Raw genomic sequence first — 25,089 nt, 5'->3', positions numbered from 1 at the left:
CGACCTTTAATGACAATGACACAAAAAGTCATAGGATTGTGTTTTGTTTGTTTCCAATAAACGTCCGATTTATAAATCAACGTACTAAGTCTTTATAATTAGGGATTGCGTAATAAAATACAAGGGCGAAAGCCGGAGTTTAATAGAATATAATAGAATAATTTATTTGACACAAAATTAAATTTACCTAATATAAGATCTAAGGTAAATCACATAAACAAGAAAACTTGTAGAAAAGTTTACCAACACTTTTCTACTGTTAGTAGATTTCATCTTAGCGGGATGGCGTTCAGGCAGTGAAGGCAGGATATATAATAGGTTATTTCGTACATTAAAAATAGTATAGTCACATAATTGAACATCTGAGGGTTGTGTATGCATAATAATATTATGTGTAAATATTAAAAAGAATATAGCTGTTAGGGAAATAAAAGAACGCCTTTTCATTTATTTAATTTTGAATATTGTATTTTTTAAATGTTTGGCCAATGCAATACTACAATTGCATATTATTTTGAAGTTATTTAGACTTTCCATTTTCTGGTTTGTTTTGATATCACATTCTTCAAATAAGAATTTCCTTTCCTCCTTATATAATGCTCAACCTAGGATGGCGTGAATTTCATTCTCGGTTATTTTTTCATTGCATCGTTGTTTTTACAAAGATCATTCTTTTCTTCTTCTACCTAATTCGATTTCCAAATTACGATTGAATCAAAACTTTGTCACAATTTGTCATGCTGTAGTTTTTTTTTTTAAATAATTGGACTGTTCTTAATTTGTTTCCCCCATTTTTATTTCAACAAATATTTAATTTTTCCTTTAGGACTGTTTATTCTCATTTGTTAATTGATTATCATTCTAGATACGACTTTTGCCCGAAATTGCGACAACAGTCCAGTCCATACAGCTTGAGGTTTATTCATATACCTTATAGGTGTAATTACAATTTTACCACGGCGTGTTCAAAAATACCGTAATGAGTTCAAATGATGAATTCATTGTTACTAGAGAAATCTGTTGATATTTTTTACTGAAATTAATTCTATTCTCTTCTATTCTAATCATATGCTATTTTATCCCTCCGAAAACGCTACCCAGCTCCCCTGCATTTATATTGTTCCCTGGTCCCTTAAACCACGTCACATCGAACTCACTCCTGACCTCCAAATCACCATTTGGATAGCATCAGACCAGGAATCCATTGTACAGAATCTGCACTCCAATGTTTGCTACGAAATTTACGTGAACGCATGCTTCGAAGTCAATCCATAGTTTTTTGAACAAATTCTGTATTTAATAGGAATACTGAAATAACTAAAATGTTTCGAGCTGTAACAACGGTTGTAAAACACGGCGTGAACGTGACTGGCCATCAACGACAGGTCACCCGACTCCCTGCAGCTATTAACCACAAATTCAGTACTTCAAGTCCTTCTTTAAATGGTAAGTTAAAACATGGAGGTAAATTGTCGTGTGATAGAAAAAAATGTTCAAAGTAGCAGTGAATGAACTTGTTCAATCGTGCGTGACTAAAGGTCGGAAGATGTACACACGTAACTTGCCTTCCTCTATCTTTGAACTAAGAGGGAGATGACCGGATCATGAACCTAAAAAAGACCAATGATATGTCGGCTAAGGTTAAGGTGTTATGTTCTAGCTCACTGGCCCCCCACATTTGTGGGGAGAAGAGCTGAGGGGGTGGAGGTGAAGTGATACATAAACGTTTGAGCGAACGATATGTTGACTCCTATTTTGATTTTTTGACCCCCACAATAAAATTAAAAAAAAAACTAAATGACTGCCATTCATCAGCATTCACCCTTTTAGCTTGACTTTGTTCAGATTTGTTCATTTCGTGATGATATCTTCAAGTCTCTAATTTTGATGAACATTTTTGGTGAAAAATCATATTTTTCACTTTGATTTAATACTATACGATTGTTTTAATACTACATGTATACATATGGGTACCTCAGGTAGACCTCAGATTAATTCATTTTCTAATGATATCTTCAGTTCTTTAATTAAAATGTGCATTGCTAACAGTTGAGCTATCTCAGGCCTTAACCAAGGTTACCCAAAGCTATCTCAGGCCTTAACCAAGGTTCCCCAAAGCTATCTCAGGCCTTAACCAAGGTTACCCAAAGCTATCTCAGGCCTTAACCAAGGTTCCCCAAAGCTATCTCAGGCCTTAACCAAGGTTCCCCAAAGCTATCTCAGGCCTTAACCAAGGTTCCCCAAAGCTATCTCAGGCCTTAACCAAGGTTCCCCAAAGCTATCTCAGGCCTTAACCAAGGTTCCCCAAAGCTATCTCAGGCCTTAACCAAGGTTCCCCAAAGCTATCTCAGCCAAGAGGCTACTTGTTTATATATATATAGCTTTTAACCTTTATTGACAAGAATCCATTTTATGTATTATTTTATTGTGATATACATTTGGACTTGTTGTTATCAATGATTCCATAATATTTGGTAGTAAAAAAGAAATAATCTTGAGATTAATAATGTAATTTGGCAAAATAACACTAATATAAAGGATGGTGGTCGTTGTGCGCGTTGTGTTTAATATGGGACAGTTCTGGATATTGAATGTCACTGTTGTTTTCCTGACTTTTTTTTTATGTGCAAGCTGCAAGTGCTGACATATAGTGCATTTTTGCCACAGAAGCCATATTAATGTTTTGATACAGGGCTGCATGTGCGGCCATTTCTCTATCAAATGGCAATGTAATGCACTATCCTGGTGTCAACCAGGCTGGTTGAACACAAGCACTTGCAGGCCTTAACCCCAAAGTCACATTCTTTAGTGAATGAATCTCGTCCAGTGGAATTGGCCTTCCCATTGTGTGTGTGGCACACTCACCCAGGATAGGGGTTGACCCTTTCTGGTGTTCAGCCTAAGGTAGGATTTGACCTTGGGTCTACCGATCATGATCATGAGTCTGGTGCGACAACCACTAAACTACCAGTGATCAGTATCATTGTCTAAAAATAAGCCTCTACCCATGAGCCTTTGTGTTTTTAGTGTGTGGTTTTATCGTCGCTTGGGATGCAATTCCTACGCATGTGCTTTAAATAAATTTGAAAATAAGTTGCAAGACAACTTATGGTAACAACAGGGTTAAAGTGTGTTAAATATTTGTTTACTAATTCAGACATTCCCTAAAAGTTTCTAAAGCATGCTACTATAACAACATCTGAGAACTTACATATGGGCGAATAGATTTCTAGACACCTTTTCCCCACCAGTTCCTTCTTTTCATTAACAATTCACAAAATAGTCCTATTCATAGTCTGCACTTTCCTTCAGAAGATTGGGACAAAAATAGCCAAATTTTTAAAGTAAAAACTGAAAATTGACTCAAATTTTGTCTGTTGGATCTAAGATTAGGGTTCATTTCCAGAAATATTGAAGAATATAAAAAAAAAAGTTCTGAAAAATTTGGACGAGAAAGTCAGATGGTGAAAAGGTTAATATTCTAATTGATTCGAAATATCGAACAGATTCCCAAATCGGCTGCCATATTGAGCACTATCATATAATGTACCGTAGTGGGTGTATAAGGATTTAGTGATGTGGCACCAACACATCACACAGCAATAATATATTTGCCTAACAAATCATTGGCAAGGCGATCAATTGTTTCACTTTTATTTTGTTTCAGATGATGATCCAGATTTTCATAAGATGGTTCAACAATATTATGACAAAGCTGTTGACCTTGTGACTGATAAATTAGTTGATGAACTACCTGGAAAAATACCAATACAAGATAAAATAAACAAAGTGAAAGGAACTCTGGGTAATTAAAAAATAAGTACTGTAAAATACTTTGGGTGTTATGTATGGAATTTATTTTCACCGATTTTTGAAGAGTTGAATGTAAAATATAGGAAAAAAGGTATATTCAAGTGATTTTATTTTCACTGAATACTCCCTTCAGCGAAAATAGCCAAAATAAATTCCAAGCGAAAAAAAGTATTTTACAGTATACTAGTATTAAGTATATCATTAAAGCATTGTTGCATTGTATTGTTTGATACGAGTCTCATGCGATATATAATGAACACAAGGGTATGGCTCTTTAATTAGTCCCCGTTCGGACGTAGTCCGAAAACGGGGACTTATGTTTTGCCCTGTGTGCGTCCGTTCGTGATCACCTGTATCTCGAACATGCATGGACCGATTAAGTTCAAACTTCACTCATACATCACACATTATATGGGACATATGCACATGCATTTTTTTCATGATCCGATTAACGATAGCCGAATAGCGGCCATTTTAAGTCTGAAAATGCATCAAAATCCCACATTTTCACCATTCAGGACCCGGATCTCAGTTATGCATGGACGGATTTTGTTCAAATTTGGTACATACATTAAACATAATAGGACCTTGATGCACGTCATTTTTTTTTTCGGATCAAGTTCGAAATGGCCTACTGGCGGCCATTTTGTTTTAAAGAATTCAGTTCTGGATCCGTATCAGAGACATGTCTGGATTGATCAAGTTCAAACTTCACACACAAGGTACATCATGTCACAAATATGTATGTGCATTTATTTCATGATCTCATTAACGACAGCCAAATGGCGGCCGCTTTAAGGCCGAAAATGCATTGAAATCGCACATTTTCACCATTCCAAACCCGGATCTCAGTTATGCATGGACGGATTTTGTTCAAATTTGGTACATACATTAAACATAATAGGACCTTGATGCACTTTTTTTTTTTTTTCGGATCAAGTTCGAAATGGCCGACTGGCGGCCATTTTGTTTAAAGAATTCAGTTCTGGATCCGTATCCGAGACATGTCTGGATTGATCAAGTTCAAACTTCACACACACAAGGTACATCATGTCACAAATATGTATGTGCATTTGTTTCATGATCTCATTAACGATAGCCATTAAACATAATAGGACCTTGATGCACGTCTTTTTTTTTTTCGGATCAAGTTCGAAATGGCCGACTGGCGGCCATTTTGTTAAAGAATATTTTACCTATTTATAATTGATTCTAGTTTTGTAAACTACAAGTGTACATTATTAGGTAAAATAAAATATTTGATTGATTGATTGAATTCAGTTCTGGATCCGTATCCAAGACATGTCTGGATTGATCAAGTTCAAACTTCACACACAAATGGTACATCATGTCACAAATAGATATGTGCATTTGTTTCATGATCCGCTAAACAATAGCTGAATGATGGCCATTTTAGGGCCGAAAATGCATCAAAATCACGTATTTTCAAAATTCCGGAACCAGATCTCAGTCATGCATGGATGGATTTTGTTCAGATTTAGTCAAATATGAACGGAACGGGGACGTGTCATTGACAATGACTTGTTCAATTCCATTCTGTTGACTGTTGCTGTTAGGTTTGTATAACATTCTGCTGTTAATTCTGAAATTCAGTGACAGTATCCCATTGTAAATTTGATTTAAAATAACTTTTGAAATTTTTCCAGGACTAATTACTTTTATTTTTGGCTATAATTGCCCTTAAAATCATATTAGCTAGTGTGTGATTTCCAGTGTTTTCACATATTTTTTGAGCAGAGCAGATCACCAACCAGCTTGTTAATTTTAAAATTATTTGATTGACAATTTCTGTTTCATCTTGTGATGTTTTTCAGCTTTAATCAAATCCTGCAACCATCTTCTAAGTGTGGTGTTTCCTTTGAGACGAGACAATGGTGATTGGGAGATGATTGAAGGTTACCGTGCCGAACACAGTCAGCATAGAACACCATGTAAAGGAGGTGAGAGAATTCCACCTATGTATGAAAATAATGCTATAAAATTACCCTTTATAGAATTTTTTCAGTTTTTACTGTAAGTCAGTGTTTTAGCATGCATGTGAGTTTGGATTAAGTACTGTGCTAGCTGGCCACAGCGATTTGAGTAATTGTTTATTAGGGGCCCAAGCCCAAAGGGCGAGGCCCCTATTCTTATTGTTCGGTTTTTTCTTCTTCTTTCTTCTTCTTTCTTCCACAACTTTTTTCGTCAAGCCGTTTGAGAAAACTGCTGAACTGAATAGTCTGAACATGCTCTATACTTATAGTCCCTAATGTGAACTTGTGCAACATGCTTTCAGAATTTTGATTGGTCGATTAGTTTGGCAGCCATATTGGATTGAAATAAAACCGGAAGTGGCCATTTGACCACTTTCTGAGGGTCTAGGCGTCTAGATTTTTTTATGGTATATAGTACAACTCATGTGTAATAAATATCAGCAATAAAAACTTTAGCGGTCATGTGACTTTTCCCGCCATTTTGTTTTTCCTATAAACGGCAAAAAACACTTAAAAATCTTCTTTTTCAGAACCACAAAGCAGAATGCTCTCATATGTAGTATTTAGCTTCTATATATGAATCCCATTTATGTTTGAAAAAAACTATTACGATTGGTCACGTGGTTTGGCCACCATTTTGGATTTCTTCTAAACAGGAAGTAGTTTTTTACTCTGGCAACACTTGAGGGATTATTTTCTATTTTGCTTCATGGCATCTATGTATCAAACCCTTTCAGAAACCTAAAAAGAATTTCAGATCGGTCACATGGTTTAGCCGCCATTTTGGATTTTAAGCAAAATTGACCAAAAGTTTGGGCATTTGTTTCTCAGAGACGATTCAACCAATCTACTAGCTGTTTTTATATTTACCATGCCTAGCCTTAGCTTCATATGAGAAAAATAATATTATTTTGATCAGTCACATGGTTTGGCCGCCATCTTGGATTTTGTGAAAATAGAAATTATGCAACTACATGTTTTGTATTAGTCTGATTTCTTTCAAATTTTGTATGTGCATTTGTGTCATCAGATGCATCATTTTGCCCCAATAGCACACTGCTAGGCCACGTGGCTGGGCACCCAAGGGGTGGGGGCTTCTAACCTCATTAATATGCATAACTGTTATAACTCAAGCACTGTTGTAGTTAGGATGATGAATCCTGTGTTATTATGACAACGTTGAACAAGAGATTCGATTAAAATAACAAATGACCATATATGGTCATGTGAGCTCATTAATATGCATAACTGTCATATCTCAAACACTGTTGCAGTTAGGAAGATGAAACCTGTGTTATTATGACAACATTTAACAATTAATTTCATTAAAATAACAGATTACCATATATGGTCATGTGAACTCATTAATATGCATAACCATTATATCTCAAACACTGTTGTAATTAGGAAGATGATTCATGTGTTATCATGACAGCAGTGAACCTGAGATTTGATTAAAATAACAGATGACCATATATGGTCGTGTGAACTCATTAATATGCATAACCATTATATCTTAAACACTGTTGCAGTGAGGAAGATGAATCCTGTGTTATTATGACAGCAGTGAACAAGAGATTTGATTAAAATAACAGATGACCATATATGGTCATGTGAACTCATTAATATGCATAACCATTATATCTTAAACACTGTTGCAGTTAGGAAGATGAATCCTGTGTTATTATGACAACAGTGAACAAGAGATTTGATTAAAAATAACAGATGACCATATATGGTCATGTGAACTCATTAATATGCAAAGCAGTCATATCTAAAACACTGTCGCAGAGCAGGATATGTAACAAGTGTCATTATGAAGACATTGAATGAAAGATGTAACTGACATTAGAAATGGCTATATATGATTATGTAATCTCATTTTTGTGCATAAGAACATGGCTCATTATATATCCTGAAAACCATATTTCGATAACCAAACCAGGTTAATACATGGTACCAACTTCATTTTGACCTCATGTTACTGATAATTCAAGCTACCTGATTGTCTAACATGTGACCACATTAATTATGAAACAGAATCTTGTCAGCTTGGGCCCCGGTGACGCCGCTTGCGGCTTTAATTAGGGGCCCAAGCCTGAAGGGCGAGGCCCCTATTATTATCGTCCGGTTTTTAGGGGCCCAAGCCCAAAGGGCGAGGCCCCTATTCTTATCGTCCGGTTTTTTCTTCTTTCTTTCTTTCTTCCGTAACTTTTTTCGTCAAGCCGTTTGAGAAAAACGCTGAACGGAATGGTCTGATAATGTTCTATACTGATAGTCCCTAATGTGAACTGGTGCAACATGCTTTCAGAATTTTGATTGGTCAATTAGTTTGGCAGCCATATTGGATTGAAATAAAACCGGAAGTGGCTGTTTGACCACTTTCTGAGGGTCTAGGCGTCTAGATTTTTTTATGGTATATAGTACAACTCATGTGTAATAAACATCAGCAATAAAAACTTTAGCGGTCATGTGACTTTTCCCGCCATTTTGTTTTTCCTAAAAACGGCAAAAAATACTTAAAAATCTTCTTCTTCAGAACCACCAAGTAGAATGCTCTCATATGTAGTATTTAGCTTCTATACATGAATCCCATTTGTGTTTGAACATTTTTTTATGATTGGTCTCGTGGTTTGGCCACCATTTTGGATTTCTTCTACACAGGAAGTAGTTTTTTTACTCTGGCAACACTTGAGGGATTATTTTCAATTTTGCTTCATGGCATCTGTGTATCAAACCCTTTCAGAAATCTAAAAAAAAATTCAGATCAGTCACATGGTTTGGCCGCCATTTTGGATTTTAAGCAAAATTGACAAAAAGTTTGGGTATTTGTTTCTCAGAGATGATTCAACCAATCTACTAGATGTTTTTATATTTACCATGTCTGGCCTTAGCTGCATATGAGAAAAATAATATTATTTTGATCAGTCACATGGTTTGGCCGCCATCTTGGATTTTGTGAAAATAGACATTATGCAACTACATGTTTTGTATTAGTCTGATTTCTTTCAAATTTTGTATGTGCATTTGTGTCATTAGATGCATCATTTTGCCACAATAGCACACTGCTTGGCCACGTGGATGGGCACCCATGGGTATGGTCATGTGAACTCATTAATATGCATAACCATTATATCTTAAACACTGTTGCAGTTAGGAAGATGAATCCTGTGATATTATGACAACAGTGAACAAGAGATTTGTTTAAAAATAACAGATGACCATATATGGTCATGTGAACTCATTAATATGCAAAGCAGTCATATCTAAAACACTGTTGCAGAGCAGGACATGTAACAAGTGTCATTATGAAGACATTGAATGAAAGATGTAACTGACATTAGAAATGGTTATATATGATTATGTAATCTCATTATTGTGCATAAGAACATGGCTCATTATATATCCTGAAAACCATATTTCGATAACCAAACCAGGTAAATACATGGTACCAACTTCATTTTGACCCCATGTTACTGATAATTCAAGCTACCTGATTGTCTAACATGTGACCACATTAATTACGAAACAGAATCTTGTCAGCTTGGGCCCCGGTGACGCCGCTTGCGGCTTTAATTTTTATTATTATTATTGCTACAAAATTGTTGATTATATATATAATTTAGTTAGTAATATTTGGTGGCACATTTGTGAAATCTGTCTAATATGCTGAGTTGACACACTAAAACCATTGCACCCCCATGTCATGTCAAGTAAACAACTTCCAACATAAATTGACAACAACAACAGGTCAGGGTCATCACAAGGTCACATGTCACATGTCACTTTGTCGTATTGTCTAACTTTGTCATTCTCGATTCAGTCACACGTACAGTAACCAAATAATGCAAAAATATATTGTGGTAGTAGTGACAACAACTTCATCTTTCAGCTTCAATTTCCTGTACCCCCACATCATTAATTATACATATCCATGCATTACATACACAAATACGTTTCCTCTGATGGGATATGCCCTTCCAGTGATCATTGTCACAATTACTAAACTATCATAGATTCCACATCTCCTATACATCTAGTAACTGCCACTGCCCTCTGCAATTACAGCGGAGCTCTACCAACCACAAGGTCACTTGATGTTCTTCTGTTCGCTGATTGATTCTTACCCATATCACATGTACTGCACGTTATACACATTTTAAAAAATAAACATTGTTCAGTGCTTTGACTCAGTCATAACTATGATAATTTTTTCTAGCTTGCCTATAAATGAACAATTGGCTTAGCATATTTCTCAAAAATTGGTCACTCTTAATAAATAAAACATTGTGTAAGCCTCTCTATACTATGTACATGCAGTTCTGCATATATTGCTGCTTTCAAAAGAAAATCATATTTATATTTGATACTTTGCAGGAATGCGTTATAGCATGGATGTTTCTGCTGATGAAGTACAAGCTTTAGCTTCATTGATGACATATAAATGTGCGGTTGTTGATGTTCCATTTGGTGGTGCTAAAGCTGGTGTCAAGATTGATCCACGCAAGTATTCAGACTTTGAGCTTGAAAGAATTACTCGAAGATTTACCATAGAATTGGCTAAAAAGAGCTTTATAGGTAGGTAAAAATGGAATTACTATGGTTATACAACGGAGTGATGTACCGTAGTTATTGAGGTAAGAGCCCAGGCTTCTGAATATGGAAAATTGTCAAAAAATGGAGGCACCCGCCCAGACATCCCCTCCAAAAAAAACAAAAATTTGTGAAAATTGATAACTCGCAGATTGAACTGCGGCTGGGAATAGAATGGCAAATTGAAGCATACAATGGAAATAGTATGCAACATTAGAAGTATAACAAAAATAATTTATTGCTCATAACGTAAAAAAATAAACCAGAAATAATAAAAATCTACAGTGAGGAATCCTTAGAATTAGGATTATCCACCGCAGACACGCCCAATACACGTGAACTCAAAATGAACTAAAATGTCAGGGGTTAAACTGTGCAAAATTATTTGTTGGTTTTGACAAATACTGGATCAACAGTCATACACGAACAATAATTTACGAATTTACATAGGAAACATTAGGAAAAGTTCATAGTTGTTTGAAAAAACTTCTCAGATCTGCATTTGTACGTTCATTGCCATCTTCATCAAAGTCAAAACTCTAAATGTCCAAGTCTGCCTCACTGTCGCCATCCAACAAAATCCCTACAGCTTCGTCCAGAAGTTCTTCAATGTCATCTCACACATTTTTAACATCTAACAGTCGGACCAATCAGAGAGCAGCTTGTTTGTTGGCAAATTGTTTTGACCTATCAAATTTGTACATATATGTTTTGACTCAACTGAAGATTGAATGATGTTGACAAATTGTTTTGACCTATCAAATTTGTACATATATGTTTTGACTCAACTGAAGATTGAATGATGTTGACAAATTGTTTTGACCTATCAAATTTGTACATATATGTTTTGACTCAACTGAAGATTGAATGATGTTGACAAATTGTTTTGACCTATCAAATTTGTACATATATGTTTTGACTCAACTGAAGATTGAATGATGTTGACAAATTGTTTTGACCTATCAAATTTGTACATATATGTTTTGACTCAACTGAAGATTGAATGATGTTGACAAATTGTTTTGACCTATCAAATTTGTACATATATGTTTTGACTCAACTGAAGATTGAATGATGTTGACAAATTGTTTTGACCTATCAAATTTGTACATGTATGTTTTGACTCAACTGAAGATTGAATGATGTTGACAAATTGTTTTGACCTATCAAATTTGTACATGTATGTTTTGACTCAACTGAAGATTGAATGATGTTGACAAATTGTTTTGACCTATCAAATTTGTACATATATGTTTTGACTCAACTGAAGATTGAATGATGTTGACAAATTGTTTTGACCTATCAAATTTGTACATGTATGTTTTGACTCAACTGAAGATTGAATGATGTTGACAAATTGTTTTGACCTATCAAATTTGTACATATATGTTTTGACTCAACTGAAGATTGAATGATGTTGACAAATTGTTTTGACCTATCAAATTTGTACATATATGTTTTGACTCAACTGAAGATTGAATGATGTTGACAAATTGTTTTGACCTATCAAATTTGTACATATATGTTTTGACTCAACTGAAGATTGAATGATGTTGACAAATTGTTTTGACCTATCAAATTTGTACATATATGTTTTGACTCAACTGAAGATTGAATGATGTTGACAAATTGTTTTGACCTATCAAATTTTTACATACATGTTTTGACTCAACTGAAGATTGAATGATGTTGACAAATTGTTTTGACCTATCAAATTTGTACATATATGTTTTGACTCAACTAAAGATTGAATGATGTTGACAAATTGTTTTGACCTATCAAATTTTTACATATATGTTTTGACTCAACTGAAGATTGAATGATGTTGACAAATTGTTTTGACCTATCAAATTTGTACATATATGTTTTAACTCAACTGAAGATTGAATGATGTTGACAAATTGTTTTGACCTATCAAATTTGTACATATGTTTTGACTCAACTGAAGATTGAATGATGTTGACAAATTGTTTTGACCTATCAAATTTGTACACATGTTTTGACTCAACTGAAGATTGAATGATGTTGACAAATTGTTTTGACCTATCAAATTTGTACATATATGTTTTGAATCAACTGAAGATTGAATGATGTTGACAAATAAATTTATATTTTTCAGGTCCTGGTGTGGATGTTCCTGCACCAGATATGGGTACGGGTGAGAGAGAAATGAGTTGGATGGCAGATACATATGCTGAAACTATTGGTTAGTTACTTTTTAGAATGACAATAAATTCTCACATTGATCCTGAATGACAGATGGGCCAAAAATAAATAAAAATGTTGAAAACAGCAAGTCCGATTGCTTTGATACTATACATATTGTTCATTTTCTAATGATATCTTCAGTTCTTTAATTGAAATGTGCATTGCTAACAGCAGATCTATCTCAGCCGACAGGCTGCTTGTTTGTAAATTATGTTAGCTCTTTAAAGGACCCCAGTAAAATGCTCCCTAACTGGGAATTAGTTAAACTAGAAAAGAATGATTATTTGTAGGTTACAACGATATCAATGCTTCTGCCTGTGTAACTGGTAAACCAATTAGTCAAGGTGGCATTCATGGACGTGTCTCTGCTACTGGACGTGTAAGTTGAGACACTTTCAGTTACAATATATACCATATTTGCTGCAACTTTTGTTGACAACAAATTTGATCTGTGAATCATGCAGTGCCATCAACAACTTGGAACTTGTTGCAAGGAATAGAGCCTGGCTCAAATATTGCCAAAACATAGACTGAATTAAGGTTCTAAGAAGAGATTCACAAAGTAACCATTTAACAATATTATTTTTTAGGGTATTTTTCATGGCATTGAAAACTTTTTACATGAGGCATCATATATGAGTGCAATCGGTACAACACCTGGATTTGGCCAGAAGACATATATTATCCAGGTAAATATTTTACAATCTTACATTGCCATTGTGATTGGCCATTTTGCATCTTATTACCACATAGTGATTGACCATTTTGCATCTTATTACCATATTGTGATTGGCCATTTTTCATCTTATTACCATATTGTGATTGGCCATTTTGCATTTTATTACCATATTGTGATTGGCCATTTTGCATCTTATTACCACATAGTGATTGGCCATTTTGCATTTTATTACCATATTGTGATTGGCCATTTTTCATCTTATTACCACATTGTGATTGGCCATTTTGCATTTTATTACCATATTGTGATTGGCCATTTTGCATCTTATTACCATATTGTGATTGGCCATTTTGCATGTTATTACCACATAGCGATTGGCCATTTTGCATCTTATTACCACATAGTGATTGGCCATTTTGCATCTTAATACCACATTGTGATTGGCCATTTTGCATCTTATTACCATATTGTGATTGGCCATTTTGCATGTTATTACCACATAGCGATTGGCCATTTTGCATCTTATTACCACATAGTGATTGGCCATTTTGCATCTTATTACCACATTGTGATTGGCCATTTTGCATCTTATTACCATATTGTGATTGGCCATTTTGCATTTTATTACCACATTGTGATTGGCCATTTTGTATGTTATTACCACATTGTGATTGGCCATTTTGCATCTTATTACCACATCGTGATTGGGCATTTTGCATCTTATTACCACATTGTGATTGGCCATTTTGCATCTTATTACCAAATTGTGATTGGCCATTTTGTATGTTATTACCACATTGTGATTGGCCATTTTTCATCTTATTACCACATTGTGATTGGCCATTGTGCATCTTATTACGTTGTGTCATTTAACATTCCGAACATTTGGAAAATATCGAGACTCAATTTATCAATAGTTTTCATTCAGTTGTTGTGATAATACAACAGTAGTAGACTACTGCCAAAAACACTGTATATATCTTTCAATGAAGCCGGTGTATAACATATTTTTCAGGGTTTTGGAAATGTAGGTCTTCATACAATGCGATATTTGCATCGTCATGGTGCTAAATGTATAGGAGTTGCAGAAATAGATGGTAGCATCTACAATCCAGCTGGTATTGATCAGAGAGAGTTGGAAGACTATAAAATTGTAAGTATACATACAATGGTGTAATAATTTGATGTATTAGTTATAAGTTATAATTGTTATGATTGTTATTTTCATTTAATTATTGTCATTAGTGTGGTATAATGATTTGTGTACTATATATAGACATTGTCATTACTGCGGTATTGTTATTACTATGGTGTAATTGTTACTGTGGTGTAATTGTTATTACTGTGGTGTAATTGTTATTACTGTGGTGTAATTGTTATTACTGTGGTGTAATTGTTATTACTGTGGTGTAATTGTTATTACTGCGGTATTGTTATTACTGTGGTGTAATTGTCACTGCGGTGTAATTGTCACTGCGGTGTAATTGTCACTGCGGTGTAATTGTTACTGCGGTGTAATTGTTACTGCAGTGTAATTGTTACTGTGGTATTGTTATTACTGTGGTGTAATTGTTACTGTGGTGTAATTGTTACTGCGGTATTGTTATTACTGTGGTGTAATTGTTACTGCGATGTAATTGTTATTACTGTGGTGTAATTGTTACTGCGATGTAACTGTTACTGCGGTGTAATTGTTACTGCGGTATTGTTATTACTGTGGTGCAATTGTTACTGTGGTGTAATTGTTACTGTGGTATTGTTATTACTGTGGTATTGTTATTACTGTGGTATTGTTATTACTGTGGTGTAATTGTTACTGTGGTATTGTTATTACTGTGGTGTAATTGTTACTGCGGTGTAATTGTTACTGTGGTATTGTTATTACTGTGGTGTAATTGTTACTGTGGTATTGTTATTACTGTGGTGTAATTGTTACTGCGGTATTGTTATTACTGTGGTGTAATTGTTACTGCGGTATTGTTATTACTGTGGTGTTATTACTGTGGTGTAATTGTTAATGTAATATAGGGTCAAGCAACATTGAAAAACCTTATTTGTATAATTGTTTCTGAATCTATGAACTACGTCATATTTTGCAGGAGCATGGTACAATAGTTGGTTTTCCAAATGCACAACCATATGAAGGCAACCTTTTGACAGAGAAGTGTCATATTTTAATTCCTTGTGCTGCAGAAAAAGCGATCACATCAGAGGTTGCTCAGAATTTGAAATGTCGAATTGTTGCGGAAGGCGCCAATGGTCCAACAACTCCGGCAGCTGAACAAATTCTTCTTGATAGGAATATTCTTATCATTCCTGTGAGTATAATGACTTCACATCCACAGACTATTGACTTCACATCCACAGACTATTGACTTCACATCCGCAGTCTATTGACTTCACATCCGCAGACTATTGACTTCACATCCGCAGTCTATTGACTTCACATCCGCAGTCTATTGACTTCACATCCACAGACTATTGACTTCACATCCGCAGTCTATTGACTTCACATCCGCAGTCTATTGACTTCACATCCACAGTCTATTGACTTCACATCCACAGACTATTGACTTCACATCCACAGTCTATAGACCATTTTCCGTTCACTGCGAGAATCACGCGTTATGAGTGAAATCGAACGTAAAAACCGGACAAACAAAGGTCATAGCGTTGTAGTGGCGTCAAACATCGCGTGAGATTCGACAAACGCGAATGTATTTTGGGGGACATTTCCATGTCAATAATGTGCTGTACACATTTGATGATGGGCAATTTCGATTAAGTGAGGATATTCAAATGCAATATTCCTCTGTCAAAGATTGGCCGATCGATGTGAGCTACGAAATAAAGAAATTAGAGTTCGAAATCAAATCGTTCGATTTTTGCGGCAGACGTTCGACGTGCGTCTTTCATGCATCTCGCGAGATTTCGCAGTTGTACGGCAAATCACCTATTGACTTCACGTCCACAGACTATTGACTTCACGTCCACAGACTATTGACTTCACATCCACAGACTATTGACTTCACATCCACAGACTATCGACTTCACGTCCACAGTCTATCGACTTCACGTCCACAGTCTATCGACTTCACATCCACAGTCTATTGACTTACCATTCACAGTCTATTGACTTCACATCCACAGACTATTGACTTCACATCCACAGACTATTGACTTCACATCCACAGACTATTGACTTCACATCCACAGACTATTGACTTCCCATCCACAGACTATTGACTTCCCATCCACAGTCTATTGACTTCACATCCACAGTCTGTAGACCATTTTCCGTTCACTGCGAGAATCACGCGTTATGCGTGAAATCAAACGTAAAAACAGGACAAACAAAGGTCATAGCGTTGTAGTGGCGTCAAACATCGCGTGAGATTTGACAAACGCGAATGTATTTTGGGGGACATTTCCATGTCAATAATGTGCTGTACACATTTGATGATGGGCAATTTCGATTAAGTGAGGATATTCAAATGCAATATTCCTCTGTCAAAGATCGGCCGATCGATGTGAGCTACGAAATAAAGAAATTAGAGTTCGAAATCAAATCGTTCGATTTTTGCGGCAGACGTTCGACGCGCGTCTTTCATGCATCTCGCAAGATCTCGCAGTTGTACGGCAAATCATCTATTAACTTCACATCCACAGACTATTGACTTCACGTCCACAGACTATTGACTTCACATCCACAGACTATTGACATCACATCCACAGACTATTGACTTCACATCCACAGACTATTGACTTCACGTCCACAGACTATTGACTTCACGTCCACAGTCTATTGAGTTCACGTCCACAGTCTATTGAGTTCACGTCCACAGTCTATTGAGTTCACGTCCAGTCTATTGACTTCACGTCCACAGTCTATTGACTTCACGTCCACAGTCTATTGACTTCACATCCACAGACTATTGACTTCACATCCACAGACTATTGACTTCACATCCACAGACTATTGACTTCACATCCACAGACTATTGACTTCACATCCACAGTCTATTGACTTCACATCCACAGACTATTGACTTCACATCCACAGACTATTGACTTCACATCCACAGTCTATTGACTTCACATCCACAGACTATTGACTTCATATCCACAGTCTATTGAGTTCACGTCCACAGTCTATTGACTTCACGTCCACAGTCTATTGACTTCACGTCCACAGTCTATTGACTTCACATCCACAGACTATTGACTTCACATCCACAGACTATTGACTTCACATCCACAGACTATTGACTTCACATCCACAGACTATTGACTTCACATCCACAGTCTATTGACTTCACATCCACAGACTATTGACTTCACATCCACAGACTATTGACTTCACATCCACAGACTATTGACTTCACATCCACAGACTATTGACTTCACATCCACAGACTATTGACTTCACATCCGCAGTCTATTGACTTCACATCCACAGACTATTGACTTCACATCCACAGACTATTGACTTCATATCCACAGTCTATTGACTTCACATCCACAGACTATTGACTTCACGTCCACAGTCTATCGACTTCACGTCCACAGTCTATCGACTTCACGTCCACAGTCTATCGACTTCACATCCACAGTCTATCGACTTCACATCCACAGACTATTGACTTACCATTCACAGTCTATTGACTTCACATCCACAGACTATTGACTTCACATCCACAGACTATTGACTTCACATCCGCAGTCTATTGACTTCACATCCGCAGTCTATTGACTTCACATCCGCAGTCTATTGACTTCACATCCACAGACTATTGACTTCACATCCACAGTCTATAGACCATTTTCCGTTCACTGCGAGAATCACGCGTTATGAGTGAAATCGAACGTAAAAACCGGACAAACAAAGGTCATAGCGTTGTAGTGGCGTCAAACATCGCGTGAGATTCGACAAACGCGAATGTATTTTGGGGGACATTTCCATGTCAATAATGTGCTGTACACATTTGATGATGGGCAATTTCGATTAAGTGAGGATATTCAAATGCAATATTCCTCTGTCAAAGATTGGCCGATCGATGTGAGCTACGAAATAAAGAAATTAGAGTTCGAAATCAAATCGTTCGATTTTTGCGGCAGACGTTCGACGTGCGTCTTTCATGCATCTCGCGAGATCTCGCAGTTGTACGGCAAATCACCTATTGACTTCACGTCCACAGACTATTGACTTCACGTCCACAGACTATTGACTTCACATCCACAGACTATTGACTTCACATCCACAGACTATCGACTTCACGTCCACAGTCTATCGACTTCACGTCCACAGTCTATCGACTTCACATCCACAGTCTATTGACTTACCATTCACAGTCTATTGACTTACCATTCACAGTCTATTGACTTACCATTCACAGTCTATTGACTTCACATCCACAGACTATTGACTTCACATCCACAGACTATTGACTTCACATCCACAGACTATTGACTTCCCATCCACAGACTATTGACTTCCCATCCACAGACTATTGACTTCCCATCCACAGTCTATTGACTTCACATCCACAGTCTGTAGACCATTTTCCGTTCACTGCGAGAATCACGCGTTATGCGTGAAATCAAACGTAAAAACAGGACAAACAAAGGTCATAGCGTTGTAGTGGCGTCAAACATCGCGTGAGATTTGACAAACGCGAATGTATTTTGGGGGACATTTCCATGTCAATAATGTGCTGTACACATTTGATGATGGGCAATTTCGATTAAGTGAGGATATTCAAATGCAATATTCCTCTGTCAAAGATCGGCCGATCGATGTGAGCTACGAAATAAAGAAATTAGAGTTCGAAATCAAATCGTTCGATTTTTGCGGCAGACGTTCGACGCGTGTCTTTCATGCATCTCGCAAGATCTCGCAGTTGTACGGCAAATCATCTATTAACTTCACATCCACAGACTATTGACTTCACGTCCACAGACTATTGACTTCACGTCCACAGACTATTGACTTCACATCCACAGACTATTGACTTCACATCCACAGACTATTGACTTCACGTCCACAGACTATTGACTTCACGTCCACAGTCTATTGAGTTCACGTCCACAGTCTATTGAGTTCACGTCCACAGTCTATTGAGTTCACGTCCACAGTCTATTGACTTCACGTCCACAGACTATTGACTTCACGTCCACAGACTATTGACTTCACATCCACAGACTATTGACTTCACATCCACAGACTATTGACTTCACGTCCACAGACTATTGACTTCACGTCCACAGTCTATTGAGTTCACGTCCACAGTCTATTGAGTTCACGTCCACAGTCTATTGAGTTCACGTCCACAGTCTATTGACTTCACGTCCACAGTCTATTGACTTCACGTCCACAGACTATTGACTTCACATCCAGACTATTGACTTCACATCCACAGACTATTGACTTCACATCCACAGACTATTGACTTCACATCCACAGACTATTGACTTCACATCCACAGACTATTGACTTCACATCCGCAGTCTATTGACTTCACATCCACAGACTATTGACTTCACATCCACAGACTATTGACTTCACATCCACAGACTATTGACTTCACATCCACAGACTATTGACTTCACATCCACAGACTATTGACTTCACATCCACAGACTATTGACTTCACATCCACAGACTATTGACTTCACATCCACAGACTATTGACTTCATATCCACAGACTATTGACTTCACATCCACAGACTATTGACTTCATATCCACAGACTATTGTAATGAATGTTGATACAGCTTTTCATGGAAAGGCAAATTCTGTTGATTTGGATGCTAAGTGTCTAATAATAATAGACAGACTAGAAATACCATTAAAATAATTACAATACTTCCAGATGCATTGCAGGATTGTTTTGTGAATAATTTCTTTGTATGTAAACTGTTTTCTTTGATTTGTAGGATCTATTCCTGAATGCTGGTGGTGTAACCGTGTCATACTTTGAATGGCTGAAGAATCTGAATCACGTCAGTTATGGACGTCTTACATTTAAATATGAAACAGAATCAAATTACGATATCTTAGGTAAGTGAAATGTGGTATACATACTAGCAAAAAAACAATAAAAATATATTTGAAAATAATGTTTATGTAGACATCTTGTATTTAAAGGGTGTTTATCATCATGCCATGCATGTCCATGTATTGTTGGTAAATAGTGATTTTTTTTCACAACCCATTATACTCGTCGAGTGGCTAGCATGAATTCTAGTTTTGACATTGGTTGCTATATGCAGCAAATACTGAAGTTGACAATTTAGTGTTAATCTGCATAACAATCAAAGTTGCAAAACAAGACATGAAAAGGTATTTTCACTTTAGAACCCAAACTGTACTGCCAGAGTCTTTTATTTCTTTTGCTCACAAAGTTCTACTTCGAATTTCATTTTGCTTGATGTATTTCTTCCTGTAGAGAGTGTCCAAGAAAGCTTAGAACGTAAATTTGGTCGGGACAGTGGTGGAATTCCAATCACACCTACTGAACAATTCAGAAAGAAAATAGCAGGTGCTAGTGAGGAAGATATTGTTCGAAATGGTTTGGCACAAACTATGGAAAAGTCATCTAGGGTGAGAATCATTATAGAGATTCCTTCAACAGAATTATTAATTGTTCTCTGAATGTTGTTATGGTAAAACAGAACTGTTACATTTGCTAACTGATTCCAGTTTCTGTTTACAGCAATGCTGTAATGGAAACACACCAAAAATAGAAAAAATCTGCAAGTGTGGACAATCATGCGATCAATTTTATAATTATGAGTTAGAAAAGTAGTTACATTATTTTCAATTTATTTGATTGAAATTCATATTTGAGACATGTAATAATCAACTTTTTATTTTTAATTTTTTCAGAATATTATGCGAACTGCAATGAAATACAACCTTGGTCTTGACCTCCGTACTGCAGCATTCATACTCGCTATCGAAAAGATCTACACATCATATAAAGAAGCCGGTCTTACTTTCACATAAAAAATTTTTGTTAATTATGTGCATTAATTAATTTGTATACAAACTAGCCAATTTTCAGCTTTTCCAGTAATATCTCAAATGCCACTCAACAAATTTCAATAAAACTTAGTACATTGGTGCTCTTAGATAATTCTCAACCTAATTAGTTCAATGTTAAAATCCTTGCATATTTATTAGCTGATTTGCATAAATTAGACAACTTTCTGAATGACCGAAAACAGTACTCATCTTCTAGTTTTATTGGATCTATTACGTGACTTATTTGGTATGGTATGAATAACAGCCAGCAATTGTGGGAAATATTTAAGGTAATTGTTCAGAATTAACAGGAAATTTCTACGAGCCACAGCAATCTGGCACGTAGGTGAAACTTTGTAAATTCTCAAAAAGTATTTAAAAAATGAAAATTAAACTTGCTATCATTCAGACTTGCTGAAAGTCATTGATAATTGTATGTTTTGTAAATATTTCCTACAAATTTTCCCAATTTTAACCAACTATTTCACGTAATAATCCCAATGACCACATGAAGGATCTCAGAATGAATTTAAAATTACTGAAATATTGTCTGATTATGACAGTTATAAAAGTTACCCACATGTTGTTAAAAGTTTTTGTAGTGGCAGGTGAAAAAACTAATGTCTTTATGGTGTTCTCGCCATAATTTACATAGTGTTAATAAGAAGATAGAAATAATAGTAAATACGAGTATTTAATAGACTACTTAAACAGAATAATAACAATTATATATTTTTTAATTGGGAGAATTATTTATGGGTAGATTGGCCTGGCCTTTGGAATTCTATTCTTTTGCATAATAATTGCTTTTAAGAGTTCATATGTAAAGTCTGTCACTGATATTAAACTTCCAAGACTGGTCTATTCTGCCCTCTGTAGTTAGCACTGTATTTTCATACAGGTGAATGATTGGCGTGATTGTAAGCAGCCAACCAATGAGAAAGCAGCTTTTGATCCAGGATGCCAGCATAACTCTGACATTCTTTGCGTAAGTGCACATCAGTCTACTTTTTTGAATAGTTCCATATCTGGGTTGCATATCACCACCACAGAATAGATTAGTCATAACAAAAAATTGGCAAGGCTAGTCTATGTTATGGGGAAAGTACATGTATAAATAATAATCAATATAAAAATGACAACCACTATTGTATTTTATGAGATCTCATGTTATCCATGAAAGTGTGTGGACTGAATGATTGTTAGCTTTCACAAAGTTCTGAAAAGGGTCTATGATGTCTTGCAGCATTCATACATTCCTAATAAGTCAGTATTATTTTATAATTTTTACCATTATTTCTCAGGATTTGTATCCATTATTTGGGTATTTATTGGCTTTTAATACAAGGGTTTGCAGGAAGTCCAAGATGTGCTTGTTTTATCCTGTAATATCTGCAACCCCAAATGCATGAGGATTGAAAGCTTTGAACAGTGATGTGTTAATGAAACAATGTAAGATCTGAACAAAGCAAAAAATAAATTTTCTGCCCTTGAGTGTGTGCCACCACCAAAATTGTGCCACCGCACAGCGCCCTCTAGTGACAAATTGATTAAATGTGCAAAATTTGTGTTCTGTCAAATATTTTTGCGAAAAATAGAAAGAAAGCCCTATTAATGTTATGTGGTGTAATAATGATGTGTTTGTAATGGTACTATGTGTTAACTTTTTAATGTATCACTGCGGTAGACTCTTAAAACAACAGAATGTCTTACTATTGTAAGTAATGGAGATTCACTTTCCAAGGTAATAATTTTATTAATTCACTTTATTAAATATGAATAATATATAATATAAATTGCAATAAATGTGCTGTTTCAGCTTCCTTGTAGTACGACTTCTTTATTTATAACGATCTTAACATAATTATAAATAACCCTTTTAAAAACACTTGGTAAGTATTTTACATCCAAGAACATTTTTCCTTGTTTACTAAAACCACGTTGTGGTATACTATTTCCACCAACAATGGCAATTTTTATGCTTTTTTTTTAATACCACAAATTTCATCTTAATGGAAACATTAAAAAAATTTACAATATTACAAAGCTACAATATTTATGCATATTTTGGGGTTTTGCATAATTTTGCACCCTGGGTTGTTGAATCTACCATTTTAAGGTCATGCCATCTGTTTGTCATATCAAGGTCAAGGTCAAGGTCATAGATTGCAAATGATTGTCAGTAATGATCTTGATATTACTTGGTGGCATCATTACAGGTCAGCTGTACCACTGTCACTTCATTACATAACCACCATTCATGGCCAATATAAGCTGTACCACTGTCACTTCATTACATAACCACCATTCATGGCCAATATAAGCTGTACCACTGTCACTTCATTACATAACCACCATTCATGGCCAATATAAGCTGTACCACTGTCACTTCATTACATAACCACCATTCATGGCCAATATAAGCTGTACCACTGTCACTTCATTACATAACCACCATTCATGGCCAATATAAGCTGTACCACTGTCACTTCATTACATAACCACCATTCATGGCCAATATAAGCTGTACCACTGTCACTTCATTACATAACCACCATTCATGGCCAATATAAGCTGTACCACTGTCACTTCATTACATAACCACCATTCATGGCCAATATAAGCTGTACCACTGTCACTTCATTACATAACCACCATTCATGGCCAATATAAGCTGTACCACTGTCACTTCATTACATAACCACCATTCATGGCCAATATAAGCTGATAGATAGTTCAGGGTTTAAAAATAACAATTATTACCTGATTAGATTTATATTTGCAGGGATTTTTCTAGAAAAAAAAATGAAAGAAAGCACTGCAATTCAGTGGTGCCACCAAGTGGGGTAGATAGGGTTCTCCCCACCAGGGTGTGTAGTTTTTGATAATTCTAAGTTAAAATGGAGCATTCTATGGCTTCCTTGGGGTCAAGATTACTATCAGACAGGTCACAGTTGAAGACTGGTCACATGTGATCACTGGTCAATCAGCATTTTATGGTTGCCAGCGGTTTTTCCAGCATTTTATTAAGAATCGTCAAATTGTAATAAAACTGGGTGCCCAAAACAATTCACAGACATGATTAGTTTTGAGATGAAATCCATACATATTAACTACCTAATTTGCATAATTATTTAACTAATCTATTTATATTTCAAGTAGTATTCATCTTATTTCAATGAGTCTCGGTACATACTCTAAGATAGTTTGGGGTTTAAGTATATCAATAATTATTACCTAATTTGCATAATAATTTGTCGGCTTGTCCACCATTTTTTTTAAGAATCATCCAATTGTAACAAAACTCTGTGTCCAGGACAATTTCTAGACATTAGTTTTGAGATGGAATCAATACATAATAAATACCTAATTTGCATAATAATTAACCTATTTCCGTCTACATTGTATATCTCAAAAATCATATATTGCATTTTAATAAGACTTGGTATACAAGTGCCTGAAGACAATACACTTTTGAATGTGTGATAAAATTACTCAAGGTTGTAGCTCTCCGACACAAGTATTCAAGGATTTAATCCGACATTGTTTGTCATTTTTGCATGTTGGAAAAAAGTTACATTTTTACTTGCAAGTTTCAAAAATGCCAAATGTGCAAGTCAAAAAAGTTTGAAAGTGCAAGCGTTATACAATGTAACAGATTCAATGTAACACAAAACTATATTACATTCTAAATATACAAAAAAAATTAAACCTTATTTTGCTACATTAAATCCCAATTAAAGAATTATTATCTAACCACAACCAATTGGGGAAGG

The 25,089-nt window shown here is 35.7% G+C and overlaps 1 protein-coding gene across 1 annotated transcript; it reads left to right on the top strand.

Moving 5' to 3' along the window:
• The first annotated feature begins 1,133 nt into the window (after positions 1–1,133).
• Positions 1,134–23,136, top strand: LOC100373978 (glutamate dehydrogenase, mitochondrial-like). The gene is made up of 12 exons (XM_085494028.1): positions 1,134–1,446; positions 3,668–3,805; positions 5,649–5,774; positions 10,185–10,385; positions 12,520–12,606; positions 12,899–12,987; positions 13,199–13,297; positions 14,303–14,440; positions 15,387–15,605; positions 20,224–20,347; positions 20,736–20,890; positions 21,176–23,136. Exons 1-12 carry the CDS (start codon positions 1,323–1,325, stop codon positions 21,293–21,295), a joined length of 1,620 nt encoding a protein of 539 aa, XP_085350154.1. The 5' UTR covers positions 1,134–1,322; the 3' UTR covers positions 21,296–23,136.
• The last annotated feature ends 1,953 nt before the right edge of the window (positions 23,137–25,089 follow it).

Source organism: Saccoglossus kowalevskii, chromosome 19 (assembly GCF_978046115.1).
Source record: "Saccoglossus kowalevskii chromosome 19, keSacKowa6.1, whole genome shotgun sequence".
NCBI lineage: Eukaryota > Metazoa > Hemichordata > Enteropneusta > Harrimaniidae > Saccoglossus > Saccoglossus kowalevskii.
Note: the sequence above shows the minus strand (reverse complement) of the source record. Positions and strands in the feature narration are given on the sequence as shown.

Bases quoted from the DNA above. Each gene is read 5' to 3' on its own strand.
- LOC100373978 (XM_085494028.1), top strand. From the start codon at position 1,323: ATGTTTCGAGCTGTAACAACGGTTGTAAAACACGGCGTGAACGTGACT. The intron at 12,988-13,198 runs GTAAGTTGAGAC...ATTATTTTTTAG, and splicing joins GTGTCTCTGCTACTGGACGT to GGTATTTTTCATGGCATTGA. The intron at 13,298-14,302 runs GTAAATATTTTA...CATATTTTTCAG, and splicing joins AGAAGACATATATTATCCAG to GGTTTTGGAAATGTAGGTCT.